General features: G+C 42.4%; 1 protein-coding gene across 1 annotated transcript; it reads right to left on the reverse strand.

Moving 5' to 3' along the window:
- Positions 1-129: 129 nt before the first annotated feature.
- Positions 130-21,647, reverse strand: ANXA5 (annexin A5). The gene is made up of 12 exons (XM_054392194.1): positions 21,532-21,647; positions 14,710-14,794; positions 13,531-13,625; positions 12,595-12,708; positions 9,757-9,847; positions 9,090-9,169; positions 8,618-8,674; positions 5,819-5,912; positions 4,556-4,651; positions 3,965-4,023; positions 1,781-1,903; positions 130-672 (listed from the first exon to the last, which is right to left on the reverse strand). Exons 1-12 carry the CDS (start codon positions 21,538-21,540, stop codon positions 610-612), a joined length of 966 nt encoding a protein of 321 aa, XP_054248169.1. The 5' UTR covers positions 21,541-21,647; the 3' UTR covers positions 130-609.
- Between the last annotated feature and the right edge of the window lie 961 nt (positions 21,648-22,608).

The raw sequence follows: 22,608 nt of genomic DNA on the forward strand, positions 1-22,608 counted from the left end.
CACTTCAAAAGCTGCATAAAAGTAGGAAAAATGAACGATGTTTGAAGCAGTGGAATCATATGAAAGGGAAAACAGATCTTTTAAAAGAGCCATTAAAAACCACATACAACTGTGCTGAGAGGGAAAAAAATTTATTGGTCCTTCAGATTTGCAATGATTCCTTGCATTCTGTTTAGCAAATTCATTCAAATATTACATACCAAGGACATCTTTTCTTCATTTGCAGTGTTAAAGCTGGCTTAACATTCAGTGGAAAGGTAAGGAATAAAAGCAAGTAATAGATAATCTTGAAATATTAGTAAAACACATGATTTTTTTCCTTTACTTCCTATTTCAGCAAAATACGTGCAAAGAACGGGGCTCTGTGCTCAGTACCCATCTTCCATAATGATGGCTCTCACAAACAGAAGGCACTTGAAATTCCTGGAAGTTGGGCTGTCAGGAAGAGGAAGGATCAGCTATTGCCTGGATAACAATATGCTCATTTTAATAAGTGCAAGTATAAATCCAAACAGCCACAAAGCATTAAGATACAAAAACTTAGCTAGACATGCTAACTGACGGGCTGCAAAGCCAGAGTACAACAAATCCTTCAGGTCACCGTCACCGTTACTCATCGTCTCCGCCACAGAGGAGCAGGAGTGCTTTCCTGTAGTCCCCAGATGTATCTTTCTGTTAATACAACAGAGCAGTCACCATGAGTCACAGCCACAGAAATGAAAACAGCAGCCAAGGAGGACTCCACAGATTATGTATGTCCCACCCACAGGAAATCCAGTTGGATGACTCTCCACTCAGGAATGATGCAAGGAAATTCTCTGTCTCTTATGTTAGAGCTGTATTTACACAGACCTTCAGAAACACTAAAAAACCTCTGAGAGCTCTACTAGAACTTGAGCATCCCATTGTTTATTAGAAAGCATTTGTCTGCAAGTTGGAAAGTCCAGACAAAGGAGAAGCCCAAAGCAGCACCTACAGCAACAACGTTTAAGGTGCAATGTATGCTTGGCTGGCACTTAGAGAGGCCCCAGCCCAGCTCCCTGTAATTAGTGGAAAACACTGCTGCTAATCCCACAGGACAGATGCATGGGTCCCACTCAGAGTCAAAAGCAACCCCACCTAGACTATTTAAGAGACCATGATGTCAGGAATGGTAACAGAACATAGCAAAAAGCAGCAATTTAAAATAAAACAAAGCACCCAAAAAAAAAATCCAAGGAAGAAACACATTTTGGCTTCAACTCCACAGCAACAGCTGGCTCTGGATTTCCTGCTGGCTTTCCTCTCCTGCTCCTTCCCATCCACTCAAAGGAGATTATGATTCAGATGGATTCCACACTGAAATGCTTTCCACTGTGAAATGGTGCGAAAGATTCCACACCACAACCTAAGATATAAACTCCAACCTCACAGTAATTCACTCTCCACCCCAGAGTTTCTCTGGAGCCAGCACCCTCGGAAACACTGAAAATCAGAAGGAATCCAGACAAGAAAAAGGAAATGAGGCAATAGCTAAAAATGGTGTCTGAGTAACTGTAATTTCAGAAAACCACATCTGCTCTCCCAGTGATCACTGGAAAGAAACCTTTAGCTTCTCATAGGAAGTGCCCCCCTGAAATGACACCATGTTGTACTTCCCAAACTGCAGACCAGCCACCCCTGCCCTCAGTGCGTCAGGCTGTCCAGCTTGACCCACACCCAGCCCCTCCTGTAAAAATAGTGCAAGCAGTGACACCTCAGTCACCCCCCTTTTCCCTGACAACAGAACAGTCGCTTTTACCTGAATCATGTGATGCAATGATTTTGCAAAATTCTTCCTGAACTCCTGTCTGATATCCAACAGATCAATTTCACTTCTTGAAACCATGACTCTGATCAGAGTATCATCATCAGTGCCAGCCCCCTGGAGAGAAAAAGTTAAATAATGTTAAAGAATGAGTTTGTTCTGGACAAAAAGGTACAAACAGGGTGCAACACAAAAGCACCAGGTGCGATATGAAAGCACCAAGTGCAGCAAGTGGTGTGGCAAACGCTCCTGAGTTGCATTTCCACTCCAAAACAAAGGCAGGATTCACAAGACAGTCACACTGCAGTGTGGAGAACCAAGATCCACTATGCAAGGTACACTAATTGTTGGACTTCTTTGAAGTGCCATCTGGTCAGACCTCTAATTTCATGTTTTATCACTCAGGATCCAGTCATACATGTCCATACCCATTTAAAATAATCCAGTTCCAAGATGACACAGCAGCAGTAGCTGTGCACCACAATCAGAACCACATCCAAATCACCTTTCAATGTGGTCTGAGACTACAGACTCACAATCAGCTCTGGAGCTGGGTACATAAACCCTAACAATGACTAATACAGAGCATATCACACCATACAGCAGGACACAGGCAGAGCGACTGATTCCACAAACTATCCAGCTGTTTATTATAGAGGCAAACTTCATAAACCCTTCCCAGCCATGCAAACACACTCCTCTTTCAGTCAATCCTCAGTCTGGATTGACTGTTCTAAACATCTCAAGCTGCCGTGCTGGCAGGCTGTGCCAGACTAATGTCCTGATCCCTCCTGCTCAGACAAGTCAGACTCTGCACAAGCTGAAGCAAGACACATTTTCACATGCTGACCTGCTTATGCACCTCAAGGAAGGACTTGGCAGAGCCCCCACGATCATCTTCAGCCTAATGTCCTTTCAGTGGTTGTTAATATTCTTGGATTACATCTAAAAATGCCATAAAGCTGCTCAAAAGTGATGCCATGAGTCTGTTGGTTTCCAAGTAGGATATGACATTAGAATCTGGTAAAAGCCAGGCTGTGCCCTGCCTAAAATAAACTTTGTCACTCCACATAGATAAATTAGAAGTGCAAACTCTTCTGCCAAAGGAATAATTAACGAAAGACTTCCTTATTTGAAGTGTTAAGGACTTCTATTTATACTTAAACATGTAATTGTGAATCTCACCAGCAGACGTTAATCAGACCCCTTGTAACAGAAGTGTAAAAAGACTTCAAAAAATATTTTCTACTGCATTATTTAGAAAATAAAAAATAATTAGATAAATAAGAAAAAATAATCCTGCTCATACAGCTCAGCACACTGATACAAAATTTTGTATTTTCCACCTGAACCTTATTTGAGACTAGTATCTAGAAAAGCAGTAAAGCAGCTTTGAAAAATGAAACTGTCACTGCTTCTCCTGCAGATACCTCATCAACACAACCATCTGGTGACAAACTTACTTCAGTGCTTTTCAGCAAGAGGAAGGGAAAATTCTTCAAGGGAAGCCAATAACTTGCCTGAAAACAAGAGACTACCTGCCTCAGTTTTAATTGCTATTAGCCATTGTGAGTTAAGAACACAGTTCTCCCTGCTTATCTCTTCCCATCCAGGAGAAGGTGAACCCAACAGAAACAGCTGTGTCACTGATGAGTTTCCCCCGCAGAATATTTCATCACTCCTTTTTCTCCAACGAGTTTTCCTTTTCAAAATGGGATGGATAGTCATCAAAACGTGTTTCAAAGCTAGCTACACCTTCAGCCTGTAAGTATCAGACCCAAAATGAAAAGCACTAAATCTGTACAATCTATAATTAAGTTTTTGGTTATCTTTACTCCTCAACAAAGCTAAAGACACTAGTTTTTATTTAGCTGAAGGTACCCAGTGGATCTAGCCAGACAATTTCCAATGTAACACGACCAAGTCCAAAAGCAGCTGATGAGAGCAGTGTTCCCTGTAAAAGATTTATTGTCTGACAAACTTATGATGAACCCTGAGAAAAGCTCATGAATTGCTAGTGTTCTCTCCCAGCTCTGCATTCCCCCAACTTTTTGCAGATGCTCAGTGATACAGTATCCTGTTGGCATTCACAGTGACAGAAGAAATGAAGAAGAACTGAAAGGAGAGGAATTGCAGCTGCGGGAGCTGGAAGGTGCTGTATGGAGGGCACATACATACCTTCATGGAGTAATAGAGAGTCTCAGCAAAGTAGGCAGGCACGCTTCGGATGCATTTCACTGCAAAAGGCAAAGGATGCTGTTACTGGTTGTCAGTCAATCCAGGACAATCTTACACTGTGTCAAGACAGGATATGTGACACTGGAGAATTCTCTCCAGTGTAGACAATTAAGTACAAAGCTGTCAGCTAGCCTGTTCCACTCCAACAGCTCTTTGAGTCCTAGGAGCTAGGATGCACCACAGATTTAAGAGAAAAGAGACTCCACTAGTCCAATTCTACTCTGTTACAAATCTACTGTGACACTGTCCTATACAAGATACAAATCAAGGCAGAGTTTTGCCTCACTTTCCGATAGGGTGCACATGATCTACCAAAATGCAGGTCAGCTCCACCCCCTGAGCCCACTTCCCCCATGCCTCCTTATCTCTTAAAGGAAGAATAAAGGTCTGTTTTCCAGATACAAAACCAGATCCCAGGTAATCAATTTTACAAAGGAACCATGCTTTCATGACACTTCCTGTAACAACTGCAATTTCAGGAGTCCTGGCACTGAGTGAAGAGCAGTTCAAGATCTGTTAAGATTTCATTACCAACTGCCAAAAGCAGCTTCTCCAAATCACCAGAGGTTTCACGGTCAATGGTCTCTTCGATTTGGAAGCCAGAAATGGTCATGTATTTGTCAAACACTGCAAAAGAGAAAGTGTGCTCAGTACCTGTACAGCCAGCATCCTCCTCAGCACAAGTTCCTGCCAGCTCTGTTGGGTTCATGCCAGCTCTGCCACATTATCCACAGCTCAAACGATATCTTCTGCTCACTTCTTGCCTCTGTGCAATTTTAAATACCTATTTCCTGATGGATTGCTACTGTACATCTTCCTGCACATGCTGTACCCCATGCATCCAGGACATGCTGGGGGTCAAACAGCAAAGGAGCTGGGGGTCCTAGTGGGCACCAGGTTGAACACAAGGCAGCAGTGTGCTGGTGTGGCAAAGCATCAAATGATGTCCTGGACTGCACCAGGAGGAGTGTTGCTAGCAATCTGAGGAAGGTGATCCTTTCCCATCCGCTCAGACCTGGTGAGCCCACACCGGAGTGCAGGGTCCAGTTCTAGGCTCCCCAGTACAAAAGAGATATGGAGCAACTGGAGCAAGTCCATTGAAGGGCCACTAACACGATCAAGGGACCAGAGCATCTGTCCTATGAAGAAAGGCTGGAAGAGCTGGGAGTGTTCAGCCTGGATAAGGGAAGGCTCAAAGGGGAAGCTCATCAATGTCCACAAACACATGAAGGGAGGGCGTAAAGCAAATGGATACAGGCTCTTTTCAGTGGTGCCCAGATTCAGGACCAGAGGCAAGGGGCACAGGAGGTGCCCAGGGAGGTCATGGAGCCCTTGGAGATGTGCAAAAGCCATCTGAACACAGTCCTGGCCAACCTGTTCTAGGCAGCCCCGCTCAAGCAGAGTTAGATAAGACAACCTCCTGAGGTCCCTTCTGCACCCAACCATTCTGTGATTCTGTGAACACATCCAGGGAAAGTGTGCAGGGAGAAGAGGAGAAGTTTTAGGGGATGGCAAGCGTTCTTCCCAGGGTGCAGCAATCATTTAGCCTGAATCTAAGATCTGTCTACACTGGGCTTCTACGTAAATAAACTTCACACAGACAAACTGGCCTGTTGCCAGCCTATTCAAGTCTGTGTTCATGAATGTCCTTAAGACCTGAGTTTCCTACAAAATCTTCCATTTCTATCATGCTAAGTAACTCTTGGGTGAAGAAAAACAGACTTTCTACTACAAGCTGGGTAATAGTAAGACTTCAGCAGAACTCTTCAAGCACACATGAACAATGCTACCTACCCCTCCTTAAATGGGAGACACTTCGGGTTCCCAAGATGGTGATGAACTTTTCTTCATCTGTTCCCCATTTCAGCTCCCCAGCTCGAAACAAAACCTGTTTTAAATTCCAGAGTTCAAAACAGCACCATTTGCTATGTGTTCACCCACCCTGCTGCAAAGCTCTATGGGTCACACTCTACGTAGCATTAAACTTACCACCAAGCTACAGCTGGAGAAAAAATAAAATTAAAAAAAAAAATTAAATAAAATAAAAATTAAATGGCCAAGCCCTGAGCTGACAAAGGAACAAATCATAAATTTTGAACCTGACTGTGGAAGCATTTACATGAGCAATAGTGCTTACGGGCCTAAAACTGTGCACACACTCCCTTTGCAACCCTGAAATCTTTTGAAACTGCAAGAATACAGGAGTTAAAAATTCTTCCCCCAAACTCTTATTTTCTGCCTTTTTTTTCTTCCTTTCCCATTTTCAAATCAGACCAGCAAAACTTTATTACATGATGACTCACAGCAATGGGAGAACCACACTAACTTGGCCCAGGACGAAGTTTTCCAAAAAGAAGAGGAAAATGCATTTAGAAGTTCTTGGAAATGGGTTTGAGGGCTGCTAAAGTCTGAGTCATACAAAACCAGATTTTAATCCTTTTAGCATATTCATTGCTCTTCAGGCAAGTCTTTCTTCACTGCATCAAGCGAGGAGAAAGGCTCATACATACCGTACCATAAAGTATTTTTCCTCCCTCCTGTCCTGTGAGCAGAGCACAGGCAGGCAGGTTTCCACCTACCCTCAGCCAGTCAAGTATCTCTTAAAATCCACACACAGGTAAACCTGCTGCACAGCAACACTGCTGGTCATCTGTCTGTCCATGCTGTAAAACCTGAACAGGGGTTTAGGAATTTCCCATTTGTTTGTCCCACAATCCTTTCCAAAACACATCTGTGACTTGCTGCATGCTCTTTTTCATATCAATGGTACAAAATACAAAAGGACAGGGTTAAAAAAACCCAACCAAACAAAACAAACTGTTAAGGTACTGCAGGGAGATTGAGTTCAAATAATATATGTCAAGCTCTTCAAATAAATACCAGCACTCTCCCTCCAGTAGAAAACATGACATTCCAGCACAGCATTCAAAAATAGTAGGAATGCATTTATTTAGAGACACTCAAAGTTGTGCATGACATTTCTGTGAGGTCTAAGTTCTTACCTGCCTTACTGCTGTGCAATACCCATAACTTTTTAAAAGTGAGGGTCACAAAATCTCTTCCAAAAAAGTTGAACTTCCTCCTCCAGGCATTTTCAGAGAAGTTTTGCAAGTTCCCTGCATATTCATGCTATCCCGCGCTCATTCCTCAACAGCTTTGGATTTATATTTGGCAGCCAAAAATAAATAAAAGTCACCACTGGGCAAAAAGGTTGCCCTCTGATGTATCAACTCCTTCCCAGAGTATCACATTAATTAAGAGAAACATTTGGAAGCCAAAAATAGTTTTACATATGCAGCCACACACCTCAGTCGTGACCATCTGTACCTGGCAATAAGAATTAAAAAACTCTCTGAATCTGTTCCAGTTATGCTAAATGTTGAGTGTAGAGATATCAACAGAGAAACGTAACAGAACACTTTTCTGTCTGGGTCCCAGCTCAAGCCAAATGTATGGAACAAACCACAGAGACCATTTAGAAAACCAGACCTTTTTTAAATGTTTAGGTATGGTGCCTCCTAAATGTAGATACTCAATTGAACTCAATGAAAGAGGCCAAAAAGAATCTATCTACCTACCAGGGCCTGTGGTTCATGGGTTTCCTCAATCACATAAGCTCAATTTCATGAAACAGTCTAGCTTATGATTCAAACATTTGCCTCACTCATTTTCAAGCTCCAGTTTCCACAGAATTAATATCAGGAAAACAACGCTTTCTGAATTTACATAACAAAGGACAGCCCTGTGCCAGTAAAACACATTTTGACAGTCTGTCTTGCTCTGCCATCAGGAGAATGTTTTATTGATCTGGCATTCTGCTTTTGCTCCTTGTCATTTGAACAACCCAAATACTCTCATCTCAACTGACAATTTATGAGAGGAATATGTCTAGCCCAAAGTTATCTGAAATAACCAAGAAGAAACACTGATTAAATGAGTTCTGTAATCTAATTTCTAAGATGTTGGCCCTCACTACAACCCAAAGAGCTATCAGCAGCCAGTAAGAGACTGCACCAAGGATACCAATTAACAGCTGGCTTTCCTTTTCCTGAGAACAGGTTTGGTGACCAGTGACAATGTCACAATGGACAATACTCACAAAGGGCAATACCTGAGTCCCTAAAGGCAATTCTTAGGCTGTCATCTGGTTATGGAGTATTTTCTCTTTTTTTTCACATTTCACCCTCTATGGAGGCTCTCTCACCAAACAGCATTAACATTCTGCTATGACACACACGTGACACAGACGTTTGAGTCAGTTATGAAGGACCCGTTAACATCTCTGAGTTTTCCAGCAGTGGATCTCTCAGCAATCACAACTCTCTCTTCCAGTGATCTAATCACTGTTCAGTTCAGGCACCTCATCAAGCCATAAGCAAAATAAGACATTTCACACTGAAATGTGAAAATGCCAAAAAACTTCATCCCAATGTTTCAGGTTTTGACACTTCAGAATGTATAAAAGCACAGAAAAAAAGATTTATAAACCCACACAGAGAGAACCTTAAAAATTTGTCTCATGTCAATTCTAGCTGCATTGTGTCTGTGCAAGACAGCTCATAGAAATGTCCCAAATCCAAGCCATTCACCCACCTGAGCATCCTGCTCAACAAGAGCATCATCAACTCTGCCATCAGGATCTCTGTTGGCCTAAAGAGAATTTTTAAAAGTTGTTAAACTGAAGAATCAAACATTGAACCAAAATCCAAGCTTATCTGTTATATTGTGCCAGTAAGAGTTACTGTAAGAAGTCATGACCTAATGCATCTTCATAAAATCACCTTGTTTCTCCCTTCTGCTTGCACATGTCTTCATGAAATAAACATTGTCTTCCTCTATTGCCTCCAAAATCCCATGTAGCAGGCCTTCTGCTATACCTATGAGCACTGCAGAAGGTTTTCAGTTCAGTATGTGGAAATGACCCATAACAGAGCTCCAGACTGATGCTGCAAGTCAGGGGAGGCAACCTGAACCAATCGTGCCTATCATCAGGTCTATCTAGAATCCCAGCTTAGGAAGCAGAAGTGAAAGCCACACACATAGCTGCATACAGAGGGATACTGACCTGCAGCAGGACCACCAGCAGTCTCTGAAAATGGCCTGATGTCTCTCCTGTGATCTTATCCTCCAAGTTAGCCTCATACTCTGCAAAAGAACAACACCCATTCACCACTTTGCAGACCACCTCACTATTTTGAGGAGAAAGCAAGGAAAAGCAAGAAATTATTTTGACTCCCAGCTTGTAGAATCATTTCTCTGAAACAACTTTAATAATTAGGACGTATTCTGCTCTCACAACCTAACATTATTGTAAAAGAGGTGAAACGATAACATCTCACACTTAGCACCAGGAGCAGATTACTCAAAATACTTTGAAATACAAGGTGATATGCACAGATTCGCCTCTTTAAGGATCTAAAGAGCATGCAGATCTGGAATTAAGCTAAAACGTAGCAGTCTCACAACTGTACAACAACTGTGAGCACAGAAAAATCTAACTATGAAGTGAAAACCACGAAAATTTGTAGTCATAGTCCTGAAATAAAAGCTATTTTAACTTAAAATCCAAACTCTAGTTTATTTCAACACGAGGTTTCATGACAAAGCAGAATGAAATCCCACTTATTGGGCACTTCCATCAGTTCAGGTCACCCTTATTTGCAAGATAAACTAACCCCATATTAAGAGAACCAAAAGGAGACTCTAGAACTGTATTTTATACAGAACTTTACCTTGCTGATAAACCTGTTTAATATTCTGTACTTCTGCAGGTGTTCTGGAGGCAAGAATTTCAGTCAACACTTTCTCATTGGTTCCTGCTCCCTGCAGGGGTGCAAGTGGCAATCAGTTGATGGAATAAAAAGAAAACACTAATTCTCTTTAACAATCAAAAGCAAGCATCAGCTTGCTTACATTTGGACCAAATAAAGAAAAATTATTTTCTTCTTTCTGATATATTGGGGGTGTTTGGAAATAATTTCCAGTTCTGGCTTGACTGTTTTCAAAACCAAGCCAACACTCAATAAAGGCTCACTGCTGCAGGAATCAGATGAGTCTTTCCATGTTCAAGCACACCCAGATATGTTTCAGTTCTCCACTATGACACACTCAGTGACCTCAATATGTGAATGAATGGATTAACAGCTCCCATCTTATCACTATCCATACACTGTCTTCCATCAATCAGCACACAGATAAACAGCCACTCAGCAATGATCTTTACCATTCTATGAATCGTGTTGTTCAATCCACTCTCTCTTCTACTTCAAATACACACCTACAAACAAAATTGCCAGTCCAGACAGTTTAAGCTGCTGCACTCTAGTTACAGCAGGCACAACAGGCACCTTTCACTTTTACAAAGTTAAAATTAACAAAAGCCAAGCCAGTATCTTGTTTCCACAATTCTGAGTTTGCTTTGCCTGTAAGAATAAGCCATTGCTCTTTACACTTCCCAAGGAGTCATTTCACAAAAGCAGCACTGAAATACAACACTCTGCATTTTTCATTTCTGTGTGTTACTTCTGACCTTTCCCATAAGGAAAATCCAAATGCTGGCTGCATACAAAGATATGCCACCACACACCAAGATATCCAAAACCCCAGTCTGCCAGGTTACATGTGGTAATTCTCAAAATACAGACTGTTTCAAGAATATGTGTGCAGGTATATTGGTTCTAATCTAAACAGCAGCAGTGAAAATTGATAGGGATAATCTTCAGCACAGACTCAGTGCTCTTAGCCAAGCTGTTATCTTGCACTGAAGTCTCTGCTCTCACATCTTCTTTACTGGGCTCCCCAGTTCAAGAGAGACAGAGACCTGCTGGAGAGAATCCAATGGAGAACCATGAGGATGCTTAGGGGACTTGAGCATCTCCCCTATCGAGAGAGACTGAGATCCCTGGGGCTGTTTAGTCTGGAGAAGAGAAGGCTGAGAGGGGATCTGATCAATGTCTATCAATATCTGGGAGGTGGGTGTCAAGTGGAGGGGGCCAGGCTCTTTTGGGTGGTTCACAGTGATAAGACAAGGAACAATGGGTTCAAACTTGAACATAGAAGATTTCACCTCAACATGAGGAGAAACTTCTTTACAGAGCCCTGGAACAGGCTCTCCAGGGGAGTTATGGAGTCTCCTTCTCTGGAGACTTTCAAAACCCACCTGGATGCATTCCAGTGTGGACTATCCTAAGTGATCCTGCTCTGGCAGGGGGGTTGGACCGGATGATCTCTTGAGGTCCCTTCCAACCTCTGATATACTGTGAGACTGTTGCAGTCCACCTTGGCTGAACTGCAGCTGGTATCAACATCTTCTCCTGGGCAGACTCCTTCTCTGACACCCGATGATTGTGTGTTTAATATCATTCTTTTAAGTGACGAGAACAAAACCACTCCTGTTTCACTATCTCTACTTCTCCTCCTACACGCATCTGTTGTGTCATTTCCTTCTCAGTCTTTGACTCCTAAGGCAACAAGAATAGCTTGGGAATACAGCTTTTCCTTTTAGTCACCGAGGCCTTTATCAGTTTCTTCATCAGGTACTATCTCCCCTTCCACCACTGCATATAAAGACATCACAGAAAGTTCCCAGAATTGATGTTTCTGTTGTCTGAGACACTATTTACTGGGTCACCAGCCTGCACTGTTGACTAAAGCCTACACATTAACCAGCTGGTCCGCAAAGATCTCAGGAGTTTAAGTATCACCCAACCAAGCACTACCTGACACTAGTTCAGTTCAGTGTCCTCTACTCTGATCAACAGATTATGTGAATAACCCAGGAAACATCCAATTCCTCCATTTGCACAGACTGATATCAGATAGATGTCATAGAGGAAAAAATAAAATAAGACCACCTGGAAGAAAACACACTAAAATATTTACACAAACAGACTGCAAGTGTCTGTTTACCTGGCCTTCCCAGAAAGGCACTGTGTTCAGTGAACTAAAATTATTGGAAAGGTAACACTGACAGGGCCACCAACTCTTCCCTCTGTGTTACTGGAGGCAACTTTTAGGACAGTCCATTCCACAGATAATACCTGTTCATAATTTTGGTGGATACCAGTTTACACAAATATGCTAGTCCATTAGTTTTGGAGTTGTACTGTTAATCTGTCAGGGGCAAAACACTCTCTGACTTAAATTAACAATCGAGAAGAGACATAGAAATTATATCACACTTTAATGAAATGCCTTGAAGTAATTTGCAGCCAAGGCATACAACTGTTTAAGTATAAAATAGCAGCTATGCTGCTCACAGTAGAAAAATCTAGTGTCTACTGGGCTCTAGCACTGCACTTGAGCAGCTAAAAGAATTTCAATTTCAAAGCAACATGCACATCTACTCATGCTATTTAAATCAGAAGGAACAAGTCTTGTACTGTAGAGATTTTAATTTGCATCTACAGCAATGCTGTTCTCCAAAGATAACCTAGTTTCTCATTAAAATAATTTCACATAAAACGTTACACAGACCAGGTTTCTAAAACAGAAGTTCATTCCTAAACAACAATGTAAGCGCAACAATCATTTCATATGCTGTATTAATTCTTTCCCCTCACTCCTCTTACCTTGATGGCATGCTTCAGTGCATGAGCATCAAAAATGTATGTTGGTCTCATCAAAGATACCATCAGTGTTTCGAATTTGCCAGTGAGTTCTGATTTCAGGTCATCAACAAGATCCTACAGCAGAACAAAGAGTGCTGTAAAGAACAAGGACTAACCATTTTAAACAGATGTGTGCATGTCTGCAAACTGGAAGACTCTGAAGACTCATCAAAAAGACAAGGAAAGGGCTCTTTTTGTTTTAATTGGTACCTAAACCGAAACAAATGTAGCCAAGTAAGGCAGGAAAAAAGGTTATAGTGACATTTGGAAAACCAGAAAGAAACTTTTCTTTTTTTTTCAATACAGGAATTCTTTAGACACTAGTGGTTCACTGCATTTGCTATTTGCAACACAAGTTACCCAACCACAACACTGAAGGATCCAACAATGCTGGAAGTTAGAAGCAAGCTCTCTTTGCTTTGAACTGCCTTACAGTTTTATCCACCAATCTCTTTGGGGTTGTTCTCTCCTACAGTATTCGGCTGCTTTATTTCTGTCACGTTTTCCAGATCAGGAAAATTCTGTTCCTGCTATCACCTTACATTGCAGACCTTGCCTCAAAATACTTGATAACTCTTTCCATACTGAGCATGAAGTCAGGACTAAAAGCAGACTAACAGGAAGCTACAGGAGCTTTTACACACAGACCCATCTAAGACATATTGGACTGAAAGACAGGAAAAGGAAGTAAATTCCTTGTGCCTAACCAAAAAGGAATATTGTAACCCAGCCAACTATTACTGCTATGGCTGGGTAGGGTAAAGAAGTAGAGAGAAGCAAAACTAGTTTTTTTTCAAAGGAATCTTTTATAGGGAGTGTGATCAATGTGCCTCACTTATAAGTCATCACTACAAGCCACATTCAGCTCATTTTTAGAGATATTTTTCATCTTCTCACCCTGCCAAATAACGTTTTAAAGGCAGATGCAATTTCTTGACGCTGACTGTTATTTCTGCTGGTAAGGATCTTCAGAATAGTTTCCTCATCAGTCCCTGCAGTTAGAAAGAACAAAGAGTTACAAACACACTCTACAAAACAAACAGCAGTGGCACAAACTCAAAAGGCGATGAAAGATTCTTTGAAAGTAATGGTCTGCTGACCAACAGCAGAAGCATTTAAACAACAAATGTCATGACAGCCCAAGCTGAAGCACCAACTCTGGTGTTCTGCTGTTGCAAAAACATGACTGGAGACCTACATATTATTTGTTCTCCATCAGTGTTCTGTTCCAGACACTGCTCCCAGCACCTCAGGCTTAAGCTGTAATATTTAGCCACAGTCTGTATTATACATAAGAGCCTTTGGGCTCACCATGGGATTTACTTTAGAATAAACAATCTGCCAACTCCTTCCAAAGCTCAGTCTAGTAACCCCAAACACTCCAGAATGCAGAAGAGTGGAGCTGTTGTTCATTCTATATATGGTAGTTCACACGGTAGCCCTCACAGCACAGCACCTTACTGAATTTGCCAGCAGGCTGAGGTGTATCACACTGCCCTTCTTCACGGCCCTCGGCTTCTTCCCGCAGGTGGCCTCATAGGAAGTATCAAATTAGGATTTGTTCTGGGAAGATTTGGGGTGGAAAACTACAATGTGAGCTTACAGATCACTTGTTAGCCTGCACAGGCTGTGTGCTGGTATGCTTTGCTCACAGTAACTGTCATGTGCTTATGCACTTCAGACCAAGGGGGCTGCTGTACATTTTTACAGGCAGCACAGAGCTTCCACTCATAACTTTCCACATGATAACTTTCCAAGGCTGTCACCTGTAAATACCCAGTCTAGCTCCCTCTGCACTAGAACTCCGGGTGGAGAAGCCTATGGAGTATCAATCTTTAATGGGGCATGTGCAAGCCACCTTCTTTTTGCCTTATGCTAACCCAAAAATAAACACCCTTGAGAGCAGCACAGTCAAAAGCAGGACACACCCAGACTGGTGCAGTGCTGGGGTTGTCATTCCATGGCGTGTGGAATCATGTCCTATTCTTAACTGCTAATACTAAAAAATGAGTTCAGAAAAGATATTTCTCAAAGCAGTGAAAGCCCTTTCCTTTTCATAAAATACATTACACTTACCCATTCCCTTCATGGCCTTACGGAGAGCTTCTGCATCAGCTCTGGCATCAAAAGGAGAGAAGGCTGTCACGGTGCCTCTTGTGTACTAGCAGAGGGATAAGGGATGGAGGAAAAGGGGAAAAGCCATGAAATAGAAGATAGCATCTTTCAGTTCTCCATACATGAGCTCAGACTACATTTGAATCCCCAATCCAGAAGATGATGGCATTTTTCTTGCAACTTTCTGACAAAATAGCAGTCAGTGGGTATTTAAGCACAGCTGACTCTAAAGGTGGTACTACAGTTTTACTCAGCAGTACACCAGGTAAGTTCAGGTATATTCACACAGTGGTAGTTTGCAAGATGGGTACTTACAACACCAGAGCCTGACTGCAGGAAAATGACTAAGAAATCATCATTTTTTGAAGTGATTGGGGTAACTAACCTAACAATCACATACGCTAGAAAAACTGCACAAAGAATCAAGAAAAGTTTGGAAATGAGGACCTCCTCTCCTTAAGAAAATCCTACTGGAGCTCTCAACCAGTATCAGATAACTTTTTCCATCAGGTTGTAAATGACACCTACTGAATTCTGCAACAGTCTTCCATTTTTCATCACTTTTCTTTTGACATGAGCAACTTTTTAGCCAAGTGATTCAGTTACATTCCTCATAGCAGTTTACAGCCAAAAAGAAGTAAAAGTTCAAACACAAGGATAAAAGATCAGCTTGTCAAAACACAAAAATAATCTCTCTAGATTTCCAGGGAACATTGCTCTTCAGGGACTTCCTCTTCGGTTCAAACGCAAAAGGATATTCATTGCCCTCATGGAAAAATTTTGCCTTTATTTAAACTGACAGTGCAAGAACCTGTATGTGTGCAGCAGAGTAGGTAATTTATCAGCTATAGAAGTCAAGCAGTGGCCAAAAGGGAAACAGCTGGGGTCTGGGAATAGGGAGGTTTTTACAACAGTTGGAGAAGGGAAATTTCTTGTAAGCATCACTGTACAGAAGTAGTAAGCAGGGCATTTTTCCACTCCCAAGGTGTATGAAAGGAAGTGCCAAGAGACCTACTGAGACTGGCACCAGCTTATTCCAAGGCAGCACAGCCACCTGGCCTCTGTGATCCAGCCTTTCTCTCAAGACAGCAATTTCAGCCACACAGTGCTTTCATTTCAAGTCAGCTTACTTATCCCAGACAGGTCAGCCAGAAGAGCACAGAAAGAAAAGAGCAGGCCAGCACTAACCAGAAACTGCCCTGAAGCACTGCTGCCTCCCAGCCACTTGTGTCCTACTGCCATCAGAGCCTATCCACTCCTCCCACCCCAGAAGCAGCGAGGAGTCAGGTTTAACTCAGCTGTATTTCAGAAAATCAGAACACCAAGTATCACAGTGCTTAATAGCAACAAACTTCTGGTAGATGCTTGCCAATACCCAGTAGACTTCAGAGGCATGACATTTCCCCTGAAACATTCTATTTTTCCCATTACAAGGAAATTTTTAGGCAGTACTTGAAATTTAGGCACAGTAATATGTACTTAAATGTCATTTCCCCAGTTAATTCCAAAGGTTATAATGAAAAAATCTCAGACTTGGGACTCAATTTTATAAACTTAATTTTGTAAAGCAGATAAACTGAAAATCCTTTGTATTCATCCTCCTCCCTTTTTACAATACCAGGGATTATTTAAAAGTATTTCCTTCTGCTTTGCTTTATATCATCTTAACGTAATTAATACTGAACTACCACAATTCTCCTTTGGAAATGGCCAAAGGTCAACAGGTCTGAGAGGAAAGAGATATGGATCTAAAAAGCTAGCTTTCCTTTGCTTATCTCTTCAGAAGCAAGTGGAATTCCCCTTCACAGTTCCTAAGTCTTGTGACAACCACCCAGCATTCCTCTGTGGCTGTTTCAGACAATACATGCATGAATTCCAAGTGCTGGATTAAATCTCCCTCTACATCGTCCTTCTCATTTTTGTTAACTATGAAGAATCCTTCCGTAACTCTCTTTTCCAAAGCACACTGTGGAAAGCCTCAACACAGACTAAACTCAATGAACAGTTCCTGAAATTATTCTGGTGCCACTGCAGCCTAAAAGAGGTATCTTGGTGTCTGGCCACCATGTGCATTTCCCTTCTGGACAGTGTCAAGCCATGCCTAACTTTTACTCACACAGCTTTTAAGTGCACTGCAGTTTGGACAGGTGATCAGGGTATGGCAGCAAATACTCAGCCACACCATGTTTAACAACCACAAGCCCATCTAAACCACCCCACTGTCCAGAAGAACCCTTATTAGCTATTCCAGTCCCCAGTTCTCGTTTGCACATCAATGAACAATGGCAGGGAACCCTGCAGGGGTAACAAACTCAGTCCATGGAGGGAAAAGCTGCCTCCTCCTTCCCAAACATGGACCTTCTGGCCAGAGAAGGAGAGAGCAAGAACCTGTTCTACACCACCATCATCACCGGAACTGCTGAAGTCAACATCATTCGGGTAAGGAGAATGAGAAATAGGAGCTATGAGCCAGACATTCCTAACAAAATAACAGATCCATACACAAGGGTTTCTGACCAGACCCAGACTTTCATTTATGTTTCAACATACATACAAGCTACAGTTTCAACATAAAGTAAAGTTTAAACTTTACTGAAACAACCTGGTTCTGACAGATGGATCACAGCATCTGGCAGATGGATCACAACATCAGGACTGCTACATCATCCTGACCTAACATGGAGAACAGTGAACTGAAAGACAACTATTTAACACTCGTTTACAAACTTCATTAACTTCTATAGAGGTAAATAAATTATCTTGATTTTAGTATCTCTAAAAATGTTCCTTGCCATTTATGCAGACAGATGCACCACAGCTTGTTTTTCTTTTGGTTACTAAGTTTCTCACCCAAGCACAAAAATGGCAAAGAGAAAACAGATAGTCATTGAAATAAATCCTTTTGTAATCTGGAGTGATCCTATAGTAAAGAGTAACACCCTGCCCTGGGCAGTAGAATGTAAAGAGAAACACAACAGGCGAGACCTCAGCACAAAGAATATCACAAGACTGTAACACTCAAACTTTTTCTTTCTGTATTTTTCAGGACACTATTGTTAAGCAATCATGTAGTGCAAGTAGAATCTGAGATTATATACTAGAAATAAACAGCAGCTTCCCTTTTCTCCAGGCACCTACCAATGAGACCAGTGAAGCCCCCAGAGAGACAAAATTAACACAGAGAAAGGTAGAGGGAAGAAGAAAAAAAAAAACCTGAAGAAAGAAAAACAAAACAAAAAACCCCAAACTTCAAAACAAGAGATGATCTTGCTTTGGAACTGATGTCCCTCCAACCGAGGAAAGTTGTTTCCTCTTATTTTTGTTTATTCTGTTCTAACAAAAGTTTGCAGAAGAGAAGAACATGCAAATCTCATCAGGTGAGATATTTCTAACCAGCCTGAGCTACATTAACTTCTCCCAAGAGACAACCTGGCTTCACAATTTGTTGTCATGTAGCCACATATCCTGGCAACAGCATTATCTGTAAGATCAACAATAGCCACTTAATGAGGTACCTTTTAGTTTTTCCTACCAAGCACACAACAAATTTCCCAACTACAAGATCCCACATTCAGCCACTGTTAAACAAAATATTCATTATCAACAAACAAAAGACCATATTTGAACTGAGTCAGGTTTCTTCCTGGCTACCCTTCCTCTGCACCCACTCACAGTACGTTCTTAGCAGTCAGATTTCCTACAGATGAAGACTTCTTTCTTTCACAATGCTGCTCACTAATTTGCCACCTAAACTTGCAAGATGGCACAGGAAAACCATGGGGTGGTAAGAATGGAAATAAAGAATATTTTCCAGCACACAGGTTAACACAAACAAAAGATGTGCTATTTCCAGAAGACAGCTGAGAAGGAAAAATTGCCTTGAGACTGCTTACACAAGAAAAGGCTTCTTGCAGATAAAGCACAACACAGCATTCTGTGGTAAACTGAAAGCCTTTGTGGCCATTGAAGAGCACAGAGAGATCCTAGTTCAAGCTTTGCTTTAAAAACTAGCACCACATAAGAAATAATGATGTATTTCACTTAGATCCTTACCATTATTTCAAGGGGAGCAGGACATAAATTACTTCTGGAGTGGATGACTATAGTTGCAGAGCTGACGCAAACGAGCAATTATAAAGACACCTCTACAAAACACCTAATTTTAGTCATGCTTCAGACTGCCCACTGAAATGGAAGGGGTAAGCTCTGGTCAGCAGACTGCACTCACATCTGCCCCACTAAATTTAAACTCAGGGGAAAAAAAAAAAAAAGTACTTACACAACATCTGTGTTGAACTCTGAGTCAGTACACTGGAGATACCAAAGGCAGGGAAGAAAGAATGGAAAAAACAGAAAGAGAGGGAGTGAAAAAGAGAGAAGAGCAAACAGCAATGTAGGAACCAATGCAAGGATATTCACAAAAGCATTCAAAAACCCATCCTCATAAATAACCTCAACAGAGCCAAACAGCTGCTTAGGACCCAATTCTGAAAAAATGTTTGTACTTTGGAATGTGACACCTAATCCTCTGAGGCACTGCTGGAGCTGCAGATGCTACTGCTATGTTCCAAGCCACCCGTGCAGAACAGAAACTCCCAGATAAAGTGCACAGCAGCCACACCTACACTGGCAGTGACCAATCCCTTCCTGCCAGTTTACAAATGGATACATGAAATACTCCCAACTTCACATTCAGGGAAAAATTTGGGAGTAGGAGACCAAACCAGAATCTACAAGCAGAAAATACTCTTGTGACTTTCTTTACAGATTTCTGAATTAGCAAACACAGGACTGCATTTCCAAGGCTGCTTGTTCATTGAGCAGGGGTACCATGAGCATCCCATGCACTGACAAAGACCACTATGCACACAGATGTGAGGAGAGGTAACTTGTCAGGACAGCAGTGTTCCTCCAAAGACAGCAGACACACACAGGCATGGAGAGAACAGTCTGCAGAGCACATAACCACATGCTGTAGCTTTCCCACAAAATGAATGAACCTTTTTGTCCTGGATATGGAACGCATAAAATCCCTCATGTCTCAGGGTAAAAAACCAAAACAAACAACTTGCCCTAAGTGAGCAAGAACAAATACTTCAGTGATCAAGACTCCAAAGATAACTTACCTTCTTCAAAGGTTTTAGTCTTCAGTGATGCATCTGGACTAAACTGGACTTGAAAACAGCACAGAGATGCTGTGCAGCATTTGTGAACTCTGAAGCTTTAGTGGCACATATAAGTAACAACTCTCAGTTGACAGTTGGCATTAATGACTGATAAGCATTTTCATTTCTCACCATCACTTCATGCAATAAGTCAGAACAGACACCTGCCATGAGGAGGAGGGCTTACTCTCCAACTTTGTATTTGCTTTATGAAATTAACCAAAGGCAACAAAGCTTTAACACTCCTGGTCTTTCATGGCTGCCTAACTGCACAGGCAAAGAATATTAGTAAGTGGAAAGCAGCTACTGATGTGGAAATATTCTGAACGTGGAAACTGAAGGACAAGGCCTACCTACTACAGAAGGTCGTAATTCCAATGACTTAAACCTACCACCATCCACCACAGTTGTTAACGTAGCCCCAAGCCCAAGTTACCTCAGGCAATAGGAAACACATGAAGACAAGAGTAACTGGTTTGGACTAATGAAGAATGAAATCTTGCCTTTTACAAGGATCAAGAACTAAGGTTTGGGTGTCTGTGGAACAGACAAGAGAACTGCAAGTTTTTGTGCTTCTACTAAGAAGTTACCCTCAAGCCTACAAGCAGTGCTACATATACCATAATCAAAGGCTGCCCAAGCAGAACTGTCTGCTCAGGTGCCCTGCGCTGGTATGGATAAGGGTTCCCATTTTCCTAAGGATTCTATAAACCAGGCCTGACATTTAAAGAAAGAAAATTCCCTCTTTTTCCCCTCAAAAAACCCTAACCCAAAACGTTGATAGTATTCCAGTAAATCCTTAAAAGCAAACACCTCTTTTAATGACATACCCTTTCTTTCTATTAAGACTAAATCCAGACAGCATGAGTATGTATTCAGAAGAGTATGGAAACACCACTAATCATGCCACTCGCTAAGTTAAAATAATGAATTCCTACAACATTACCTGACCTTTGGAAAGACACCCATACACCTTGATGGCTTTCACCTCCTACAGCGATACAAACGCTGCAAGTGAGCCATTGAACTCATTCTACTTTTTAGAGCACAAGTATCTGATGCAACTATAGAAGCAAATGCTGGAGTCCGCCCTTTTTCCTGAGCCTTCAGCCAGACTCAAACCACAGCAACACAAGGGCCTCAAAGGAAAAAAAAAAAAAAAAGTCACCATCCAAAGGTGCTGCAGGATGGCTGAAAGGCTTCCAGAGCAATTTAAGTTAGATATGGGCAAGCTGGGGATGAGAGTATGGAGCCCAAAGCCACTGTGGGACACTGCCACGGTGGTATTTTTTGTATCCTTCCTCCTCCAGTGGAAGGAGCCTCCACCCAGGCACAATATAAACACCCAGTACCGAAAACTTGGCCAAATTAGTGGAAACTGGAGGGAAGGAAGGGAAGGAAAAAAAAAAAAAAAACAAAAAAAACACGAAGGTTTTGCCTGACGTTCGCCTCACATGATGAGCTGCTTTCGCCGGGCCCTTCCCCGGCCTTAAGGACGGGTTAATTTAAGGCAGAACGACGATAAATCAGTGAGGAGTAAAAGCAATGAGGCAGATATAACTAGGGTGTCCCGGGAGTGGCCGCGGCGACCCCGCCGTTAGCCCGACGCCCGCCTCACCTTCGCCATCTCTGGGATTCGTCGGGTCGAGGTCGAGTCCGAATCTGCAAAGAGAAGAGGAAGGGCCTGTAAGCGCCCGGCCGGCCGGCGCCCCTCGCCGCGATCTGCTGCGCAGAACCGCCACCGCCCAGAGCTGTCGGGAGCACTGAGTGAAGCAGGAGGGAGGGCACCCCGCCACCGCTTGCCTCACCCGGGGGCCGGGCCAGGCCCCACCCCGGGCGGCCAGCCAGCCGCCAGCCACGGCGGCCTCCTGCGGGTTGCCTGTAGGCCGGGCTGCCGGCGGGCTTGGGCTGCAGGGTTCAGCGGTGCTGCCCTTCGTGGCACCGAGTAAGGCAGCTGAGCTCAGTAAACTTCCGAGTAAGCGAGGTTAGCAAAGTACGCACAGGGCTGGAATAGAATGTAGTTCTAGACTATCAGTACAGTAAGCAGTGTGGGTGGTGATACTCTTTACATCTTAGCGTCTCACAAAGGGTCCATTTCACTCACCCAGATACAGAGAAAATATTTTGGGGAGGGGAGGGAGGATGCAGTCTGCACAGCTATTCAAATAGCATTTCCATCTAAAGCTGAAGACCTGCTCCCTCACCCGTACCAATGCAGTTCAGCATTGTGTCAGATAAGAGAGGGAAAAGAGACTGCAACACAAATGGAATTTAGGGTCTCTGCCAAAATAAGACACAGACATAACATGGGAGCATTTTAACATGTAACGGTCACTTCTGTTTTAAGGGGAGTTGTGTTTACCTCTGGAAGAACTGGCAGAAGCGCAGGTCATGATGTCAATTTACATGTTTTGTCCACCATTTTCTGTTGCCCCAGAAGTGCACATACAGGTCAGCAAAATCATGAGATCCACTCAAGCTGGCTTCCTCTGCAGGACCAAGGATCAAATGGTTTGCTAAAACAGCCTGATTTACTTATTAAAGTCTAATCTGAATCCAATCCATGGAAGTGGCATTCCATACATGCTCAAAGATACAGGAAGGGAATAGTGAGTTGCTCATAATATGCATGTGGAAATGCATATCTGGATTAAATGTAGAATAATGGGTTGTTCTTTTTTTTAAATGATGGGTT

This window comes from Indicator indicator, chromosome 25 (assembly GCF_027791375.1).
Source record: "Indicator indicator isolate 239-I01 chromosome 25, UM_Iind_1.1, whole genome shotgun sequence".
NCBI classification, from domain to species: Eukaryota; Metazoa; Chordata; class Aves; order Piciformes; family Indicatoridae; genus Indicator; species Indicator indicator.

Coding starts and splice junctions, on each gene's coding strand:
- ANXA5 (XM_054392194.1), bottom strand. Junction 13,626..14,709: donor TAAGGCCATGAAGGGAATGG/GTAAGTGTAATG, acceptor TTCTAACTGCAG/GGACTGATGAGGAAACTATT. Junction 5,913..8,617: donor TTGTTGAGCAGGATGCTCAG/GTGGGTGAATGG, acceptor AATTTAAAACAG/GTTTTGTTTCGAGCTGGGGA.